General features: G+C 55.1%; 1 protein-coding gene across 1 annotated transcript in view; it reads left to right on the top strand.

Moving 5' to 3' along the window:
* IGSF9B (immunoglobulin superfamily member 9B) overlaps positions 1–20083 on the top strand; it is a 32890-nt gene that overhangs the window by 732 nt on the left and 12075 nt on the right. The window contains exons 2-16 of the mRNA XM_031063234.1: positions 1022–1168; positions 2573–2724; positions 3808–3925; positions 4870–5011; positions 5145–5290; positions 7980–8122; positions 8890–9030; positions 10198–10314; positions 11922–12008; positions 12056–12206; positions 13489–13600; positions 16286–16461; positions 17047–17273; positions 18102–18186; positions 19466–19627. Coding sequence (XP_030919094.1) covers positions 1022–1168; positions 2573–2724; positions 3808–3925; positions 4870–5011; positions 5145–5290; positions 7980–8122; positions 8890–9030; positions 10198–10314; positions 11922–12008; positions 12056–12206; positions 13489–13600; positions 16286–16461; positions 17047–17273; positions 18102–18186; positions 19466–19627 — 2106 coding nt within the window. The remainder of the gene's footprint in view (positions 1–1021; positions 1169–2572; positions 2725–3807; positions 3926–4869; positions 5012–5144; positions 5291–7979; positions 8123–8889; positions 9031–10197; positions 10315–11921; positions 12009–12055; positions 12207–13488; positions 13601–16285; positions 16462–17046; positions 17274–18101; positions 18187–19465; positions 19628–20083) is intronic.

Raw genomic sequence — 20083 nt, 5'->3', positions numbered from 1 at the left:
TCTTTCCCTGTGGAACTCTGTCCTGGGAATCTTCCCTGGGTCTTATGGGACTCTCTGCCCAAATTGCTCTCTAAGAAATGCACCAGCTGAGCCCTGCCAAACTCAGCCCAGCAATGAGCGATCCCACAGCCCGGTGGCCACTGCACCAGGGTGGAGCTTTGGGCTGCTCTGCTCCTGACCCAGTTTTTGGGGCTGTGCACAGGGTCAGCTCAGGGCCGCCCTGCTTTCTGGGAGTCTCCCAGGCGGGGCAAAGCTTTGGGGCACGCCCATGTGCCGTCTGTGCCGCCGCCAGCCCCCGGCTGGGAGCAGAAGGCCGGTGTCGCTGCGGGCAGACGTTGCTCCAGGCACCTTGCCTGGCCCTGGCAGCTTGGCTCTGCTGTCCCCAGATGGGCGACTGTGTCACCGGCCTGGTACCACTGGGTATAACCGTGGGGCCATCCCCAAACCGGGACAGTGCCCACACAGGGATGGGGTGTCCCCTGTGGTGATGTTCTGGGGGGCTGCTCTGGGGTCACGATGGGGGTGTCCCCTGCAATGATGCTCTGGGGGCTGCTCCAGTTTGGGATGGTGTGGGCCCTGCAGTGATTCTCCAGGGGCTGCTCCAATTTGGGATGGGGTGTCCCCTGTGGCCATGTTCTGGGGGCTGCACCAGTTTAGGATAGGGTGTCCCCTGCAGTGATGCTTTGGGGACTGCTCCAGTTTGGGATAGGGTGTCCTCTGCAGGGATCTCTGAGGGGCTGCTCTGGTGTCAGGATGGGGTGTCCCCTGTGGCTGTGCTCTGGAAACTGCACCAGTTTGGGATGGTTTGTTCCCCACAGTGATGTTCTGGGAACTGCTCCAGTTTGGGATAGGGTTTCCCTTCCAGTGATGCTCCAGGGGCTGCATCAGTTTGGGATGGGGTGTCCCCTTGCAGTGACACCCTGGGAGCTGCAGCAGTTTGGGATGGTGTGTCCCGTACAGTGATGCTCTGGGGGCTGCTCTGGTGTTGGGGACATGGTGCCAACGCTGTGCTCTCCCACAGGCCGGGCCAGCCTGCACGACAAAGCCTCCCTGCGCATTGAGCAGGTGCGCTCCGAGGACCAGGGCTGGTACGAGTGCAAAGTGCTCATGCTGGACCAGCAGTACGACACCTTCCACAACGGCAGCTGGGTCCACCTCACGGTCAATGGTGAGCGGGGCGGGGGCTGCGGCATCCCTGCCGTGCCAAAATGGGATGTCTGGGGGATGCTGGGTCTCAGTGGCATCTGTGCCTGTCAGACACGCCTGCCTGAAGCCATCCAGGCTGGCTGATCCGGCCAGGGTGTGACTTCAAAAGGGACAAAGCTTTATTAGGGATTCCTCAGTTTAATTACACGGAGCTTGTTTAAAGGAGAGACATCAAGAACCGGGGCTGGGAATGAATCTCCTCTCAACAAACAGATCAGAAAATCAAATCTTTGTTTTCTTGAAATTCAGATTTACTCAAATTACTTTTTCATTTTATTAAGGCTGTATATTAAACTAATTAACAAATTGTCATTCTCTGCATCAGGAGAGAGATCTTTATTTTTAGCCCAGCAGCAGGGCTGTGTCTCTCCTGCTGCTGTGGGGTGGCTGGAGAGATGTGGCCACTGGCAGCTCCTCGCTGGTCTTGCCTTGACCTTGTGCGATTAATTTAACCTTTGGGGGGATGGCTGTGCCGTGGCACAGAGCAGAGCCACCTAATTGAGCCCAATTAGTGAGCAGGAGCTTTGCAAGAGGGGCTGTGCAGGCCACCAGCCCCATCCCTGCCTGCTGCCCTGCCTGCTGCTTCCTGCTTTCCCCCAACCTGCTAATGAGCTCCGAGGGCTTGGGAAGGAGGGCAAGAGGAGGAGGAAGGAGGAGGATGGTGGTGCCTGGCTCACCTCTGCCACGTGCATGGATCCTGCAAACCGCCAGGCGGAGGGGCTGGAAAATGGCCCCAGATGCCCTGTCCCTCCCCTTGGCAAAATGGGCCAGTTTTGGGGCTTTATGCAGCACAGGGCGTGCGGGGGCTTAATAACAATATAATAACCATAATCCTCCCAGCCCGAGGAATTGCTTTCAGGGTGAGGGCTGTGGCTTTCCCCCAGCGCATTACAACGCTTAATTTTCTTAGGGGAGAAAATAAAAATCATTTGGGGAGAAAAAAAATATAATTCCTTTTTTTTTTTTTTTTTTTTCTCCCAAGCAGATTAAATTGCCAACCTGTCTTCCTCTAAAGTGGGCTTTAACAACCGCGGGTAATTAGGGGCGGGCTGTAATCCTGCCAGCCTCTTTCATCAGGAAGGAGCCTTTCGATCTGCACTGCGGTGTTTTCCCATGTTTTGACAATAGCGAGTTAATGTGCAGCGGGGTGGGGGGAGGAGAGGGGACAGGGCTGGGGAGCGATGTGGCACCTCTTGGTCGGTGTCCCCAGGGACACCCCTGTCCGTGTAGCCTTTGTGGTGGTCCCAGCCCTGCCTGGGGATGTGCAGAGCATCCCCTGTGTGCAGGCAGCAGCTTCCCCTCTGTCCCCGTGCGCCCCCAGCCCCGGAGTGGCCACGGGTGACCCGGTGGTGTGGTGTGCCCCCAGCTCCCCCCACGTTCACGGAGACCCCGCCGCAGTACGTAGAGGCGAAGGAGGGCAGCAGCGTCACCCTGACCTGCATGGCGTTCGGGAACCCCAAGCCCATCGTCACCTGGCTCCGAGAGGGAGTCCTTCTGGGTGCCAATGGCAAGTACCAGGTAGGTGGGGGAGGGCTGCCACGGGGACTCCTGGGCTGGGAGCTGGCAGGGACAGTATTGACGGGACCACGGTGGCGGCGGCTCCGCCGTGCCTGGAGCCAGCCGTGCTTTCTCAGCACTTCTCCTTGGTGAGATGCCCATTTTCCCCCGCCCCATCCCTGCTGAGCAGCAGCCTGTAACGCTGCCAGCCCTTGGGTGCGGGCTGGAGACCCTCCAAGTGCTTGGGACAGCCCTGCTCCTGCACCTGACCTCTCCCTGCAGACTCAGCCCAGGGGCCAAGACCCTGCAGATGGGGTGGGGGCTGCAGCCTGGGGTAGTGTCCCCCAGCAGGGCTGGGGCAGGGCAGGGTTGAGCAGGGAGGATTTCCCCTCCTCCCCTCCCCTTCAGGACCCTTTTTGCATCCCAGAAGCTCCCAGGCAGAGATTCCCCCCTGAGCTGTAATTGGTAAATCAGGCATTGGAATCAGCGCAGGCACTAATGAGAGTAATTAGGAATCATTTGTTACTAATTGAAATAGAAGGATGAGGCAGAATGAGGTGGGGGGGAAGCCTGGCTGGGAGGCCTCCCTGTGAATGGGGGTGCTGCTACCCCAAAGGTGACAGCCCCTTGTCCATCCTTCTGCTGTGTCCCCTAGGGGGAATCCATCCACTCCTCTTCCAGCTGAGAGGTGGCCCCACAGGGAGCACAGTGGCCAGGCTGGGGTCTCCCCTCATCCCCCAGCAATGGAGCAGGTCCTTGAGGGGGCAGGGAATGCTCCAGCAAGGCTCCTTGTGCATCTCCAATGGTGCCGGGGCGCTTGGCAGGAGTGGTTTGGAGCCTGCTGCCTGCCAGTCACTTCAGGGAGATGAATGTGCTGGGATGGTTATTTATTTATTTCATGATTTTTTTTTTCCCTTCCCCTTGGCGTCGAGCAGCAAGGCGTGTGTTGGTTTATTAATATCCCACGTCTTGCAGAGCGGGGAAACCCGTCTCTCATCCGGCCCTGAGAGCGCCGGCAGCTCTCTGCCGTGGGAAGCAGGGAGGGTCTTCCCCCGTCCCCCTGGGGGTCCCTGCCCACGCTCCAGAGTCTTCCCTTGTTGCCAGGTGAGCGACGGGAGCCTCACGGTGCTCTCGGTCAGCCGGGAGGACAGAGGTGCCTACACCTGCCGGGCCTACAGCATCCAGGGCGAGGCTGTGCACACCACGCGCCTGCTCGTCCAAGGTGAGACCTTGCAGCTCCTCAGCATCCCCTGGGAAGCCGGGATGGGGGGATTCCATGGGCCACAGGGCTGTGGTGTCACCCTAGGGTGACCCCCCACGCCTCTGTGCCTGGCTGCCCCATGGCTCTGCATCCGGTTTGTAGGATGGAGGAATCTGCTTAATTGGGACACGGTGGTGGCTGTGCTGATGAGCAGCCAGGCCCTGATGGCAGCTCGGTTTTGTTTGGGAAGCAGGGAAAAGATTGAGGCTGTCATGAAGCGCCTCGTCAGACAGCGGTGATGCATGACAGGCCTCCTGCTCCTTGCTCCCTCTCTTATTAAATAAATCTTTAATTAGGTCAACAGCTACCGGCAGAGAGAGGAGCACGGGGTGTCCTCTGCTCTGCTTTTGTGGCAGTGGTGAGCTGCTGGCTCCTGGCAGTCTATTCCCCCTGGATTTCTCCTGTGGGTGATACTATCCTCCAGAAGTGCTGGGGATGAAGGGAGGTGTGTCCTTGTGTGCCCTGGGAGAAGCACCATGGGCGTGGATCCCCTCCTCAACGCTGCAGAGATTAGGGAAAGGACTGGGAATAACAGGGTCACTGTGGTTCTCAGTCAGCCCAGAGATTAGGGAAAGGGTTGGGAATAACAGGGTCACTGTGGTTCTCAGTCAGCTCAGAAATTAGAGGAAGAATTGGGAATAACAAGGTCACTATGGTTCTCAGTCAGCCCAGATATTAAGGAAAGGTTGGGAATAACAGGGTCACTGTGGTTCTCAGTCAGCCCAGAGATTAGGGAAAGGCTGGGAATAAAAGGGTCACTGTGGTTCTCAGAGGATCAGGGCCAGCCCTGCCCCAGAGCCCTCCAGCTGCTCCCAGCCAAAACGCTGTGATGGAGCTGAATCTGAGCAACCTTTGTGGGGACACCTGTAGTGGTGGGAGTGACACCCTCCTCTTCCCCCCTCCAGGACCTCCCTTTATCGTTTCCCCTCCGGAGAACATCACAGTCAACATCTCCCAGGATGCTCTGTTCACCTGCCAGGCTGAGGCGTATCCTGGGAACCTCACCTACCTGTGGTACTGGGAGGAGGAGAACGTCTACTTCAAGAAGTGAGTTTATAGCAGGTGGAGGAGCATGTTCTCCTCCTCCTGCTGCTCCTGGGCTGTGCTGGGAGCTGGGATTGTTTGTGTTGGGCTTTGCCCCTGCCTCTCCTTGTGATCCTCCTCTCCTCTCCTCCTGCAGTGACTTGAAGCTGAGGGTGCGGATCCTGATCGACGGGACGCTGATTATTTTCCGTGTCAAACCAGAGGATGCTGGAAAATACACCTGTATCCCCAGCAACAGCCTGGGCCGCTCGCCATCAGCCTCTGCCTACCTGACAGTGCAGTGTGAGTGTGGGGATGGGGCTGGCATTGATAACACCTGGCTCCCAGGCAACCCCAGAGGCTCTCTTGTCCTGGTGTGACACTGGGAGAGTCAGACTGATGTGACAGCAGCCTTTGGATGAACACGGAATCATCCTCAGCAAAAAGGCTTAAGAGCATCCCACGTGGGCGTGGGAGACAAGAAAGCAAATGGTCTGAGCAGCCTGAGTGACACTGCTCAGCTGGGACCGGCATCCACCTTGGCTACAAGTGTTTTTTAATTAGGTGAGTGTGACTGTGTTCACAGGGGTCTTAGGTTGAGGGAAGAGATGAGGATCTGACTCCATGTTTCAGAAGGTTGATTTATTATTTTATGATATATATTATATTAAAAGTATACTAAAAGAATAGAAGAAAGGATTTCATCAGAAGGCTAGCTAAGTATAGAGTAAGAAGGAATGATAACAAAGGTTTGTGGCTTGGACTCTTCGTTGAGCCAGCTGAGTTGTGATTGGCTATTAATTAGAAACAACTAACATGGGCCAATCACAGATGCACCTGTTACATTCCACAGCAGCAGATAACCATTGTTCACATTTTGTTCCTGAGGCTTCTCAGGAGGACAAATCCTAAAGAAAGGATTTTTCATAAAAAATGTCTGTAACAGGTGAGCATCATCCCATGGCTGCTGTCTCACCGTCCTCAGCCTGCTGGGGTGAGGTGAGGGCTCTCAGTGCCGAGGTGTGTTTTTTGGTGTTTATTTCGGGGGTTATTCCTGTGGTGTGGCTGTTCTTGTGTCACATTCCTCGGGCGGTAAGCGATCTAAACAAGCGCAGGAGAAAGGGCTGCAGCAGGAGCGGCGCCTCCCACGCTCGCTCGCTCTGCCGGAATCCCCGGGCAGTAATGGGTAGTGTGCCACCGGCATCCTGTGGCATTCCACTGTAATGGCCTCAATTGCCGCCGCTCCAATTGCAATATTGCTCTGCTCCGAAAGACCTCGGCGTTTTTATTTCATAATGAAAGACAGGCCTGAGCAAAGTGGGCTCTCAGCGTGGCTTTTCCAAGGCTGCCTTAGAGCTGCTGCTGCCTTTAGACCTGGTGCTGGTTAGTGGGAGCCCAAGAGCAGGGCTGGCAGGTCCCTGTGGGGATGGATGAAGGGGCAGAGTGGGCAGGGGGATGGTGTGAGTAGCGCTGTGCCCAGGCACAGGCGTGATTTGGGGTTTGGATGTTCCCAGCTGGGTGGCTCTTGGGAAAGCTTGTGGCCTCAGGCCATTAAATCTCCCCTGCCGCTAATCCAGGGCTGCTTGTCAGGGCTGATAGCTGTTAAAAATAGCTCTAATGGCAGGGAGAGCAAGCTCGGACAATCTGCTGCTCAGCCAGGCTTCAGCACAGGGAAGGGTGCTCTGCTTTTGGTGCCACAAACCCTTTTCCTCCTGAGCAAACCTCATCCGCACCGGGGTGATACCTCTGGAGGGAGCTTCCCATCCTGGGAAAGCAGATGGGGACACAGCTCTGGGTCATTAGAGGGCTGGGCTGGCCCCTGGCCAGTGACCTAGTAGTGAAAGGCTCGATCCCATTACCCTCTCCCGCACTGCTGGAGTCCTTGATTACATTTCCTAAGAGGTGGAGTTAAGCAGAGGGGGGTAAAGCCTGCTCCATATGTGGCACTGGGCAATCTGGGTTATGGTGTCACTGCCGGGGGCAAGTGGTTTTGGGGAGTGGTTGGGATGATGTGCTGGGAGCAGAGCTCCCAAACTGTGCTGGTTTTGCCCCAAGAAAGCAATAATCTTCCATCTTCCACATCTTCCATGCCTTCCTGTTAAGCACCTTAATGTTTACCCCCCAATTTGCATCATCAGTGCAGGGATGCTGCACCCCAAAACCCCCACATTTATCCCTTAATGCAGCATAAGCCCCATCAGGATTTTCCCATAACCTCGTGCTGCCGGTGTCTAGACGAGATTGTAGAAATACTCACTCTTCTTATTAAAAATAACATTTTTTAAAAAAGCTTCTTATTAAAGAAAGTCTAGATTCTCTTCAACCCACTCGCACTTAATTAAAAAGCTCTTAGAAGTGCTGTTAATGACACATTCTAGACTAGGAGGATTGCGAGACACCTCTCTGCGTGGGTGGTGCAGTGTGGAGGGGGGGTTAGATCCGTATTTTAAGGTTTTTGCATCTTGGAAAGGGTGAGGTGGCTGCTGTTCAACATGACCCAGCCTCAATGAGGCATGAGTATAAACAGATACGGGAGGTAAAGGACTTGTGGCAGCTTGGACACAGATCCCTTTTCCTATCTGTGTGTGTTTTAAGGCTTGGCAGTTGAAATAGCTTTGATTGCTTATATGTAAAACCAGGCTGTGCTGGGTGTTCATCACACCTGGCACATGTTGTGCTGTAATGGAGCAGCGCAGGCTACAGCAGGATCCAAGCTGGTGTGGAACTGGGAGCAGGCATTTCTCCCATTTCTTCTTAAATGCAATCTTTAATGAGCCCCAGGTAGGAACACCCTGGACACGAGCAAAGCCTCCCAGAAATGCCAGGTATTCCAGAGGATTTGTGTGTAGCGAGCCTGGCTTAACAACCTGTGGGAGACAGGGTGGTGCTGGGTTTGGAATTCATTACAAAAGTGAGGCAGATCCTCTGAAGCCAGGCTGGGAGGAGAGAATGGCTCTCTCCTTGTGCTAACGTGGTGCTGCTGCCCTCCCAGATCCTGCCCGTGTGGTGAACATGCCCCCCATCATCTACGTTCCCATCGGGATCCACGGGTACATCCGCTGCCCCGTGGAGGCGGAGCCGCCGGTCACGCTGGTCAAGTGGAACAAGGACGGGCGTCCCCTGCGAATCGAGAAGGTAACAGAGCCCCCAGGGAGGAGGGGAGAGGGGGGCACAGAGGGCTCGGACCCTCATGTCCTCAGCAAACACCAGTGAGCACCACCAGGCGCCCCTTTGTGTTGGGAGAGAACAATCTCGTGGATGGGATGACACTGCTTTTCCTTATCAGAGTTAATTCCAGTTCTCATGTGGAGCCCACAGTGCCTGTGGACATTCTGTGTCTCCCACACCTGATGCCTTCTTCCCCCTAAAGTCACCTCCTGATGGCCTTGCTTTATTTTTCCTTTGGCAACTAGTGGGTAAAAGATCCTTTTAACAAATCTACATCTTCCCCTAATCATGGTTTGATAGTCTGAACAAGGATATTAGCCATTAAATATTTAAAGGAAACGCTCAATATTTTAAATTTTTTGCTTAAATATTAACGATTTGAAGTTTTAATTCCATTTAAAGCTGTTGCTGCTTTGGCCTCCTGGTCCTTGGTGCCCTCAGCTTTCCAGGTGGAGATGTCTTGCTGACTCCAGAACAAGTCTTATTTAGTGTTAGATTCGGATCTTAAATCTTTTTGGGCTACATGAAGGAGCCTGGCTGTGCTTAGACAGGCTGATGTTGCTCAAGTTTCCTCTCTCTACTGTTGAGGAGATACTTTGGATGTTGAGAGTGGGATCGGGCATCTCCTGGAGATGTGACAGCACCCTGGGCATGGGTGAGTGCTTGGCTGAGGGGCAAATAAGGAGCTGTGGTGGGTGTTGGCTAAATGATCTCCCTGGATCTCCCTGCTGCAGTATTCTGGCTGGAACCTGCTGGAAGACGGGTCGATCCGGATTGAGGAGGCCACTGAAGATGCTCTCGGCACTTACACCTGTGTGCCTTATAACGCCCTGGGTACGATGGGCCAGTCTCCCCCTGCCCGACTGGTACTGAAGGTAATCCTCTGCCAAAATCCCATGGGTTTGCTGGGAGCAGTGTCCTCCTGTGCCAGGAGCAGCTCCTGGGGCTGTGTGGGGAAGAGCAGAGGCTCCAGGGTGAGGGAGTGTCTGTGCTGTGGTTGGAGATGTGCTTCCCACCAGCACAGGCAAACCCCCAGGGCACCCTGTCTGGTGTAGCTGGAAATATCCTGCTGGAGCAGCAGCGTGTGTTTTGACGCTGGACTGGGGTAGTTTGAGGAAACATCTCCCTGGAATGTCCCCTTTGCCAACAAAACACTTAGCCCTGCTGGCCCGGGCTTGGGTTCAGGAGGATTTTAATAAATGGATGATTTGAGCTCCACGTGCTCCGGCTGCGTGCGGCGCCTGGGGCGCGCTGAGCTCCCAGCGCAGCTCCCGGTGCAGCTGGGGTGGGAGCTGCTCCTCTTCCCTCCCTGAACACGGAGTCCTGTGCCTGGGAGAGAGCCGTGGTGATTCATGGTGTCTCGGCGAGGTTCAGATGATAACGCTTTGTGTACCAGACACGCGCATCCGCCGGGGCGGCTGCCAGGGCGAGGAAATCAGGTTGATGGCTGATGTGATGTGGGTGGGTTTCTTCCTGTTTCCAGGAGGTATAAAGCAAGATGCTGCTCAGCCTGGAGAAGAGAAGTTGTGTGGGGTTGTCAAAGCAGGCTTCCTGTGTCTGAGGGCACCTGCACGGAAGCTGGAGATAGATTCTTTGTCAGGAACTGTAGAGAGAGGACAAGGGGTAATGGGGTCAAACTGAAAGAGGCAAAATTTAGGTTAGATATTAGGAGTGTGAGGGTGGTGAGGCCCTGGCACAGGTTGCCCAAAGAAGCTGTGGCTGGAAGTGTCCAAGGCCAGGTTGGAGCAATCTGTGATAGTGGAATGTGTCCCTGCCCATGGCAGAGACATGGGAAATCCCAAATCATTCTGGGATTCCATGATTCTATGCTCCAGTGCGGTGGCTCTTTGGAGAGAATCTCCCTCCAGGTGTATAATTTGGTGTGCCATTGCGGCTCCTTAGCACACATTCTTCACACAATTTTCCTTGCAATGCCTCAAGCTTATCCAGAATGGGGATTGGGTTGGTCTGGAAAAGGCTTGGTTTTGGTGATGGGAGTTTGGGCAGGCTGACACTCCTTATTTTCCCTTGTTTGGCTGCAGGACCCCCCCTATTTCACGGTGCTACCAGGCTGGGAGTACAGACAGGAGGCAGGGAGGGAGCTGTTGATTCCTTGCGCTGCTGCCGGAGACCCCTTTCCCATCATCGCCTGGAGAAAGGTACCCGGCCTGCCAGACAAATCTGCAGTGCCTTTGGCTTTTGGTGAATATTGCAGACAGAGAAGCCACACTCTGTCCCGGTAAGAACAAACTGCAGGTACAGCTGCTTCGCTTTGGGCTGAGCCACTGCCGTCCTGTCCCGCAGGTGGGTGGGGGAAGCCCGGCTTGTGGCCGCCCAGTAATCCCGGGAAACCGACACGGCAGCATCCGCAAAGCTGAAACACTGCCCCCGCCCCGGCCCCTCCTCTGCCTCGCCAGCACTGCCCACAGGATGCCCTCCTCCTTGCCTGGCTCCCAGGTGTCACCAGCAGGACGTGGCAGTGGTGGCAGTGCCGTTCTCGCAGCACACACCTCCTGTGGAGGGAGGGGATGTGTCACCGCAGCACATCCAGGGGTCTGGACCAGTCAGCAGCTGCTTTGCTGCCCCATGACTTCAAAGAGCCTGGGAAGAAGCTGTTTTTATGATGCAGAACTGGATATAAAGACTTCAAGATGTCCCTTGTCATAGAGCAGGGTGTGGTGGCACAGCCTGGGAGCAGAGAGGGCTTTCCAGTCTTCCTGCAGCCTTCCCCTTGCTTCCCACCTTTACTGCTCCCATAGGAAAGCCACTGTACAGGAGAGCTCCTGGGTTCTTTGTTGTGCTGTCAAGAGCTTCCCTCCAAGCCTTCCATGCCCTTCTTAGTGATCTTGAGAGTGATCTGGGTCCCTCTGTCACCCAGTGGGACCATCCGCAGTCTTTGTGTCTTGAGCTGCTGGGTCTCTGTGTTCCTTTTAGCAGCATAAGGAGGACCATGACTTGCACACATTGCAAGTGAACTGCCTAAAGCTTGTTGGATGTTTAGTCTTTTTCTCCATCTTATTGTTCTTTCCATGCCCTCGCCAGTGTCAGCCAGGTTTCTTTCCAATCCCACGTGTGCCTTCTGGTGGTCCTCCTCATTTTGTGGCTCTGGACTTATCTCCTCCAACTCCAGCTAGGGCTGGCTTGGGCTGGGCTCAGTTTGCCAGTGGCAGAAGCCAACTTCCTCCCTCGCCATCAGCCCAGTGCTGACCAGTCTCTTGGAGAACTCCTTGCCTTGCACGGGTAACCCAACGTGTCCATGGGCTCCTCTGCTCCTCCTTCTTTACATCAACCTGTGGGTCCTGGTGTTGATCAGCAGAGTCCCCCACATGAAGAACAGCTGAAGAACACTCAGGACAATGTGAGATTTGCACAACTTTGGCTGATGGGCATAGATGAGTTGTTACAAGATCCATCTTTCTGCTCGGCTTGAGAGATTCCAGGCACCTCCACGCACGCCATCCTCCCACATCCCCACGGAACCCCTGCTGCCCAGACCCCTGATGTGAAGGGTCCTGTCTCTCATCTGCTGCTAACTGAGGCTGAGGGGCAGTTTGGGCATCTCCTGGGGCAGCCTGTGCCTTCCCCATCCCGGGAGGGGGTTTGCTGGGATAGCCAGTGCCCGTTCTTGCAGCAGTTTCAGCTTCGGATGCCGGAGGTTGAGCCCTGGCGCGGGGCTCGCTGTCCGTGCGAGTGCCGTGGGGTTTCCCGCTGGTGTGTGAGTGCTGCCAGCAGCCTCCTGACGCATGCCTCTCGCGTTGCCCCCCAGGTCCTCTCGGAAACGGGGGAACCGTCTGCCTTGCCACGACCGGAGAGCCGCCCCCTCCCCCTGCCCCACCACCCGCTGCTGAGTCGTGTTCTTTCTCTCTCTGCCTGGCCCCCCCACCCCGCTCCTTGCCCAAGGTAGGGAAGCCCAGCAGGAGCAAGCACAACACGCTGCCCGGCGGGACCCTGCAGATCCGCTCCCTCGGCAAGGACGACCACGGCGAGTGGGAGTGCGTCGCCACCAACATCGTCGCGAGCATTACTGCCAGCACCCACCTGACCGTCGTAGGTACGGGCAGGGGGGGAAAAGGGGCCTGGGGAGAGTCCCCCGGGCAAGGCAGGAGGTGGGCATGCTCCCCACAGGTGGCAGGACAAGGGGGAGTGGCTTTAAACTGAGAGACGGGAGGTTTAGATGGCATATTGGGAAGAAATTGCTCCCTTTGAGGGTGGTTAGGCCCTGGGATAGAAGCTCTGGCTGCCCTATCTCTGGAAGTCTTCAAGGTCACATTGGACAGGGCTTGGAGCAACCTGGTGATGAGGCCCTGGGATAGAAGCTGTGGCTGCCCCATCTCTGGAAGTGTTCAAGGTCACGTTGGACAGGACTTGGAGCACCCTAGTCTAGTGGAAGGTGTCCCTGCCCATGTCAGGAGGGTTTGAGTAGCTGTCCCTTCAAGTTCCTTCCAACCCAAACCACTCTATGATATTGGGAAGAAATTCCTCCCTTTGAGGGTGGTGAGGCCCTGGTACAGAAGCCTCACCACTTGGTACACAATTGCCAAGAAGTGTCCAAAAGCCTCACCACCCTGGTACACAAGCCTCACCTTGAAGACTTCTGGAAGTGTTCAAGGTCATGTTGGGCAGGGCTTGGAGCAACCTGGTCTGCTGGAAGGTGTCCCTGCCCATGTCAGGGGAGTTTGAGTAGATGTCCTTTGAGTTCCTTCCAACCCAAACCACTCTATGATTCTAAGAGCAGTGTCTCCTTTAAACGTTATTTCCTAGTGGAGTTGCCTTTCTCTGTGCTGTTACTTTGGCCACCTGTCCTGCTGCCATTTCCAGCAGAAATGGCCTTGGCCATTTGTGACGGTGTTCACAGGGGTCCGAGGATGAGAGAAGAGACGAGGATCTGACTCCATGTTTCAGAAGGCTTGATTTATTATTTCATGATATATTTTATATTAAAACTGTACTAAAAGAATAGAAGAAAGGATTTCATCAGAAGGCTGGCTAAGAATAGAAAAAGAAAGAATGATAACAAAAGCTTGTGGCTTGGACTCTCTGTCCGAGCCAGCTGGGCTGTGATTGGACATTAATTAGAAACAACCACATGAGACCAATCACAGATCCACCTGTTGCATTCCACAGCAGCAGATAACCATTGTTTACATTTTGTTCCTGAGGCCTCTCAGCTTCTCAGGAGGAAAAATCCTAAGGAAAGGATTTTTCATAAAAGATGTCTGGGACAGCCATTGCCTTGGTGCAAGAGGAGTCCCCTCAGACCATGGCTTGGGAGAAGCCACCACCCCTGCCAGCCCTGGTGCTGCTCCCCTCTAAGCTGCCCCCTCTCTGTGCAGGGACAAGCCCTCACGCCCCAACCAGCGTGCACGTGGTGGCCGCCATGACCTCAGCCAACGTGTCCTGGGAGCCCGGCTATGATGGTGGATACGAGCAGACTTTCTCAGTTTGGTACGGCCCTCTGTGAGTCATCCTGGCATGCTTTGCTCTCTGCTTCTTTTCCTTCCTAGCCGACCCGAGCTTGGAGCAGCCGGGGGGAGGAGGGTGGGGAGGGTGGTGTGCCCAGCTCTGTGCCCAGCTCTGTGCCCATGGGCCTTACAGGGCTGAGCTCCCTCGGGGTTCCTCTGAGAGATGGGTGGTGATGGGGGTGGGATCGTGCAGTTCCTGTATTTCCTCTCCCTTCTGTGCTGGCCTCTGCCTCTGTCTGCCCCAGCAGGTTTTACTCTGCTTGTGGTACACAGGAGATGCTTTGCATTCGTGTAGCTGTGCCTCTGGCATCTAATTTCAAGATAAACTGTTTATGAGGCTTAACAGCCAGGGAGAGGATGGAAAATGCAACCTTTAGAGAGTGTGCCCTGGAAGAGCTGTGACTAAGCAGAAATGTTCTCTCCTTGCTCTGTGGCTCCCTGGAGGTGGTTAAATCCCAGCTGAGATCATGACCAGCCACTGTGCGATCCTGGCACTGGGGCTTTGCTCCCATAGCTCCTGTGCTCCCCAGCACCCAGGTGCATCCCACCTTCCTGCAGCAGGGCCAGGCTCAGCCCTGTGCCTTTCCCCTGGGGCAGGGGAGGGAGAAATGCAGCAGCAGCAAGGCTGGGGTTTTCCTTGGGCTCTGCTGTTGTCATCTTCTTCTAAAGAATTATCCTTGGAAATGTGGGGGGGGTGATGTGTTCCCTTTCCCGGCCTGGGCTGGCATTCTTCAGCCTTTCCTCTCGCTCTCTCCTTCTTTCCTTGCCTTAATTTGCCCTGATGGAGGCTGCTGATAGAGAGGAGAGAGGGAGACGCTGCCTGTAATGATTTCTGCTCTGCTCCAGCCTGGGGCTGGGCTGTCTGTCTGGAGATGGAAAGAAGGAATGGATTGAACAGAGAGGGGGGAAATGAGGGAGCAAGCTGAGCAGTGCAGACCTTGCTTTGATGAAAATGTCCTTGGGAAGGAGTGGTTAAACCTCTCTGCTCTGGCTGCATCAGCAGCTGCTGCTGCTCTTGCTCTGCAGGCTACTCTCGGATTCCTGCCTCCTCGTGGCTCTTCCAGACTCCACAGGGAGAGAGCAGCCAGCAGGGAAGGGTGTTTGCACCAAGCTTGCATTAAGGAATTCACAGGGAGCTGTGGGGACTCAGGACAGGGAGGCAGTGACCTGTCTTGCCCTGACCCTAGGGTGTGATCCCTGGGGGATGTGCTGTTCCCTGGGCCCAGGGATCTGGGGCACAGCTGGCTCCATGTGGTGCCATCCATGTGCTTTCCTCCCTGCTGTGGCTGTGGGATGCTCAAGCAAAACAAGGCTCCATTTTCTCTGGATTCGTGCTCTCCTCCTGCCTCTGCCGTTGTTGAGGCTGGAAATGCAAACCCCTCTCCCCAGCGTGGCCAGGGCCAGCACAGCATTCCAGCTGCACCACATCCTCCCTCAGCAAGGGGGTTCTCCCAGTTCAGTGCTGCATTTCCCCCCTGCTTTCCTCACCCTCAGCCCCTCTCTCATGTGTCCCTGCCTGCAGCAGTGCTGGGAAGGAGGGATGTGAGGCCAATGGGATTAAACACTGCAGGGAAACTGCCCAGGAGAGGGGCAGCCCTGCTGCCCTCCTGCCTCTGCCAGGGTGGAGGGGGATCCTGGGATCTGCAGTCCCAGCTGGAGCTGCAGTGATCCAGAGCCTTTCCCTGCGTTTGGCAGGGGCACACAGCACATGCATGGCTCTCCACTGACCTGCTCGTTTCCATGGCTTGCTGCTGCTTCTCTGCCTCACTTTCTGCTCCCTGGACAGCAGCAGTATTTCTTTTTCCTCCATCTTTTCCTGCTGGATTGGATTCACCTGGCTGTGTGCTGGTAACTGCAGATGTGCCCCCTTATGTGTGCAGGACAGCCATCTGCACCAATCCTTCCCAAATTTTCCATGGACAGCAACAAAACCTGCAGCTGAGGGCTCAGACTCCCTAAAACATCTTTCTAACACGAGCAGTATGGTAGTCATGCAGTGGTGCTGCTTTGGGATGTGGGATGCTGGTGGGATTAATGGCTGGTGGCACTGGGATGGCTCTGGGGGCATTTTTCACCCTGGGGTTGTGGTTAGACCCCAGCAGAAAGGTTCTGTCCTGTGCTCCCTGCCAGTGCCTCTGCTGCTCTGCCAAACCCTGAGTGGTGCCCCAGGCTGTGCTGGCAGCCCCCAGCTTGTGCAAATGTGGCAGAGATGGGGATTTAGTTAAATGTCTCTCGTGGGATGACATGCACAGGGCTACAGCTGAGGGAGAACTTGGCTCTGGCTCAGGAGATGTCGAGGTATAAATGGGAACAGGCCCTGTCTCCTGCGTCAGCCGTTCCCTTTGCAGCACTCACCAAAATGCTCCAGCTCCCACTTTTGCCCATGGGAATCTGGTGGAGATCGCGTCAGAGCGGGGCTGTTGGCACTGCTGTTATCCCTGACCCAGCTCAGGGCAGAGGGGAGAGCTCATGGCAGTGCCCCTGAGGGCTGGTGGGACACCAGGGCAGGTGGGTGGCGAGTGGCTGCCCCATGTCCATCCACATCACTGCTGTCAAACCAAACCATTGCTCAGGAAAGCTCCATTTTTGCATAAGAAGTTGATGCTGCCTCTTTGTCCTCCCTGTCAATGACACCTCCCCCTGAGGATGCTCCCTTTTCTCTCGGCAGGATGAAGAGAGCCCAGTTTGGACCCCATGACTGGCTGTCTCTCCCTGTGCCAGCTGGTTCCAGCTGGCTGCTGGTGGACACCTTGGAACCAGAGACTGCCTACCAGTTCAGTGTCTTGGCTCAAAACAAGCTGGGCACCAGCTCCTTCAGTGAGGTGGTCACTGTGAACACTCTAGGTAGGTCCTCCTTGAGAACAGGGGAGGGACATGGGAGCTCTGTGTGGAGAAGGGCTTTGCCTGCTCCATGTGTCCTGTCTGCTGGGGATGGAGATGGAGGTGAACACCATCAGCAATAGTTTCCAGCCATGTAGGGGATAGTTTGTGGAGGGTCCTGGATGAAGCTTGCAGATTTTGCTGGATGCATGAGGCTCTGGAAGGCTTATCCTGACAGACAGCATGGGGGAGCTGTGCTGTGCCAGTCACCTTTCAGATCTTCCTTAAGTTCAGCTGGGATCAGGAGGTATTAATAGAGCACGAGATCACTTGTTAGAGCTCAGAGCCTTTGGGCTCTCAGGTTGGGGTGGGAGGAAGCAGGAAGGCCTGGAGTCACGGCCTCATTAGTCCAGTGCCTTTTGAAAATCCACTTTTCTATTTCTGTGATAAGAGACCAGACTCCCAAGAGGTGCCCTAAACTCCTGGAATGTGGGAATAGCCACAGTGGTCCTTCTGCTGCTGCTGCTGGGGGCACGGGTGGAAGAGGATCTGCTGTGCTCGCCCTGCCCCAACTCAGAGGTGTCCCTGTCCCTTCTGCTCTGTCCCCAGCATTCCCTGTAACAACTCCAGAGCCTCTGGTGTTGGTTACCCCACCGAGGTGCCTAACAGCCAACCGGACACAGCAAGGCGTCCTCCTGTCGTGGCTCCCTCCCGCCAACCACAGCTTCCCCATCGACCGCTACATCATGGAGTTCCGCGTGGCAGAGAAGTGGGAGATCCTGGATGATGGCATCCCGGGCTCCGAGAACGAGTTCTTTGCCAAGGACTTGTCCCAGGTGAGCAAGCCTACCAAGCCCAATTCAATGGTCTTTTCCAGCCTTCATGGTTCTGTGATAATATTGCACCATCTGCTGCAGCTCCGGGGAAGTTTTGGAGTGGCTCGATCAAAGAGCTGGGCAAGTGTTGGAAAAGATAGAACATTTTAATAATTTTAGTTAATGGTGTTAAGTAATCACAATCAATATGCATATAAATGATAAATAGTGTGTTACTCTTCAATTAATCTTAGCCAGCATTTGTATAAAGTTGTTATAAGCTACTTTCTTAGGAACACAGCTTGAGAAAATGACTGAGACTTAAAAGTTTTGATAAAGTCACTCTGATATGCTTCAATGAACAAAGCCTGGGAGAGAAGAATGTGTTGTTGAGGTTGGAATGTAGGATTTATGGACCACAAGGACATTTTGCAGAAACCAGAAGCTAAAGAGACTAAAAAAGTCTCAGTATACGTTAGAAAGTCCCTACAGGAGGAAAAAGATACTAAAAATATGCACTAATTAGCATAAGAAGCGAGAAATCAATAACCAATAGAGGATAGAATACGAATTAATGAGAGAGAATTGTGTCATTGAGAACCAATGAACAATAATTTTTGTTTGATGAAAGCGTATAAATAGATGAAAAGTTTTATATCTGTGTCTGGGTGTAGGCCAGAATTTTGGTTGGCCACACAAAACGGTCACACACCCCCTGGGCAAGGATAAAAGCCTGGCTTGCTAACATTAAAAAGGTGTTGTTAGAGGGTTTTATGGGGATGTTGGAGGTTCTGTTAAGACGAGGCTGGAGGCTGTGTGGGGCCCTGACAGGCGTGTTTGGCGTTGCAGGACACCTGGTACGAGTTCCGCGTGCTGGCGGTCATGCAGGATCTCATCAGCGAACCCAGCAACGTCGCTGGCGTGTCCAGCACAGGTGAGGGCTGGCTCCTCTCCTCTTCTCCCCACGGCCGTGGGGCTGTGAGCTGGGCTGAGGGAGGGGTGCAGGGCTCTCATGGCTGTGCTGAGCTGAGCCCAGGCTGCCCCGATGAGAGCAGGCGAGGACAAATCCCCGGAGCACCGCCGAGCCCAGCCCGCCCCGGCTCTGCGGTGAGCCTGGAGAACAAAGCTCTGGCGCAGCCGGGGAGCGGGAATGAAAGGTGGAGAGAGGGAAACGTAGCACTGCAGTGCAGAGTCCACAGGGAAAAGGGCTTTGCAAGCAGGGAGGCTGCAACGTGCTGCAGTTCCTGCGTGTTCCCCCTGCACATGCAGCGCTGAGAATGCTCCTCGAGCCAGGGGCAGGCGGAGGAGGGTTGTGATGGCGCTGGGGAAGGCAGGGCAGCAGGAAGGGATGGGGATGCGGCGAGCCCGGATTTTCTGGCTCTCGTTGTAAAGCCGGCTCGGCTGTGCTGCGATGCCGCGGTCTCTCTCTGCCCCCAAGTGGTGCCGGTGTGATGAGGAGAGCTTGCTGCAGACTCACTGCTCGCTGCCCTTGCTCCTCACGCCCAGGTTTTCTGATGGGGTTTGGCAGGTGCCCGGCCCCAGGCAGCTGCTCTGCCAGGCTGAAAGCTCCGTGGGGGAATGCGCTGATGCTGGATATGGCACACAGCAGGAGCACCGAGGTGTGCAGGGTGCACATCTGCACGTGCCCACAGCTGAGGTCTGCTGAGGCTTCACACGTGCTCCTGTTTAGAAAGGGTTTGCAGTCCAGTTTTCACTGGAATGCTGAAATGAAGCACTGACAAGGAGGTTGAAATGCCTTGTGCTGCTACAGCAGGGTATTCAGCCAGGAGGTGACTGCAGATTTGCTGCAGTTGTGTGTGTTTAGACATAAATGTGTGTTTGTTTGGTGTGGATGCTTCTTCTGTAGGTGTCCACCAGCTAACACAGAAAGGTTTATCAGGTTGGTTTGGGCAATCTGATCTAGTTGAAGATGTCTTTGCTAGACAGCCTTAAACAGCCCTTTCCAACCCAAACTATCTTATGATTCTGTGATCTGGTGTGAGATCACCAAATCCCTTGCCCTGAAGCACTGCTGATTGCTCTCCCTGGGTGGGCTGGCTTGGAAGCAGGGTCTTTACAGAGATTATCATTCCTGGAGACTATCACTGCCTCCACACTGTGGCAGCTCCCTGGGTGTCATGGTTCGACACTGGCACAATGCCAGTGCCCCCATGAAAAGCAAGTGTAACACTGAACTGTGTTTTTTTCCCCAGATGTTTTTCCTCAACCCGACCTGACGGACGAGGGCCTAGCCCGCCCGGTGCTGGCTGGCATCGTTGCCACCATCTGCTTCCTGGCTGCTGCCATCCTCTTCAGCACACTCGCCGCCTGCTTCGTCAACAAGCAACGCAAACGCAAGCTCAAGCGCAAGAAAGGTGAGTCCATTCCCGGTGTGCTTCCTCCCTCCTTCCTGTCTCCCCCTCGTTTCTGCCCCCTGGTTGTGTTGTGGTCGTAACCTTCTTCCCTGTCTGTCTCTTCTTCGTCCGTGCGCGTCCTCAGGTGAAGCCCTGACTTCCTCCCTCGGCTGTGCCTGAAAGCGCCCGCGGTCGGGAGCGGGAGAGGCAGGGTGGGTGAAGAGGCGCCAGAGAAACTAGCCTGGGAATTCCGAGGGAGCTCTCCCACGTGGTGATAACTGCTAGAGCCGGGGGTTTAGACTGGGCTGTCCTCTGGGATGCAGATGGGGGGCACTGCTCACCTACTCCAGGTTCCCTCTGGAGATGGGCTCTCCAGCTGCTCCCAGCCTGGAGCGGGCAGTGCTGGGCTAGAGAAGACCCCAGAGGAGACCCTGCTGCTCTGCTTCCCAAAAGCTGGGACTGCAGCCTCCCTGCTGG

The sequence above is a fragment of the Geospiza fortis genome, unplaced genomic scaffold (genome assembly GCF_000277835.1).
Source record: "Geospiza fortis unplaced genomic scaffold, GeoFor_1.0 scaffold68, whole genome shotgun sequence".
Lineage (NCBI taxonomy): Eukaryota > Metazoa > Chordata > Aves > Passeriformes > Thraupidae > Geospiza > Geospiza fortis.
Note: the sequence above shows the minus strand (reverse complement) of the source record. Positions and strands in the feature narration are given on the sequence as shown.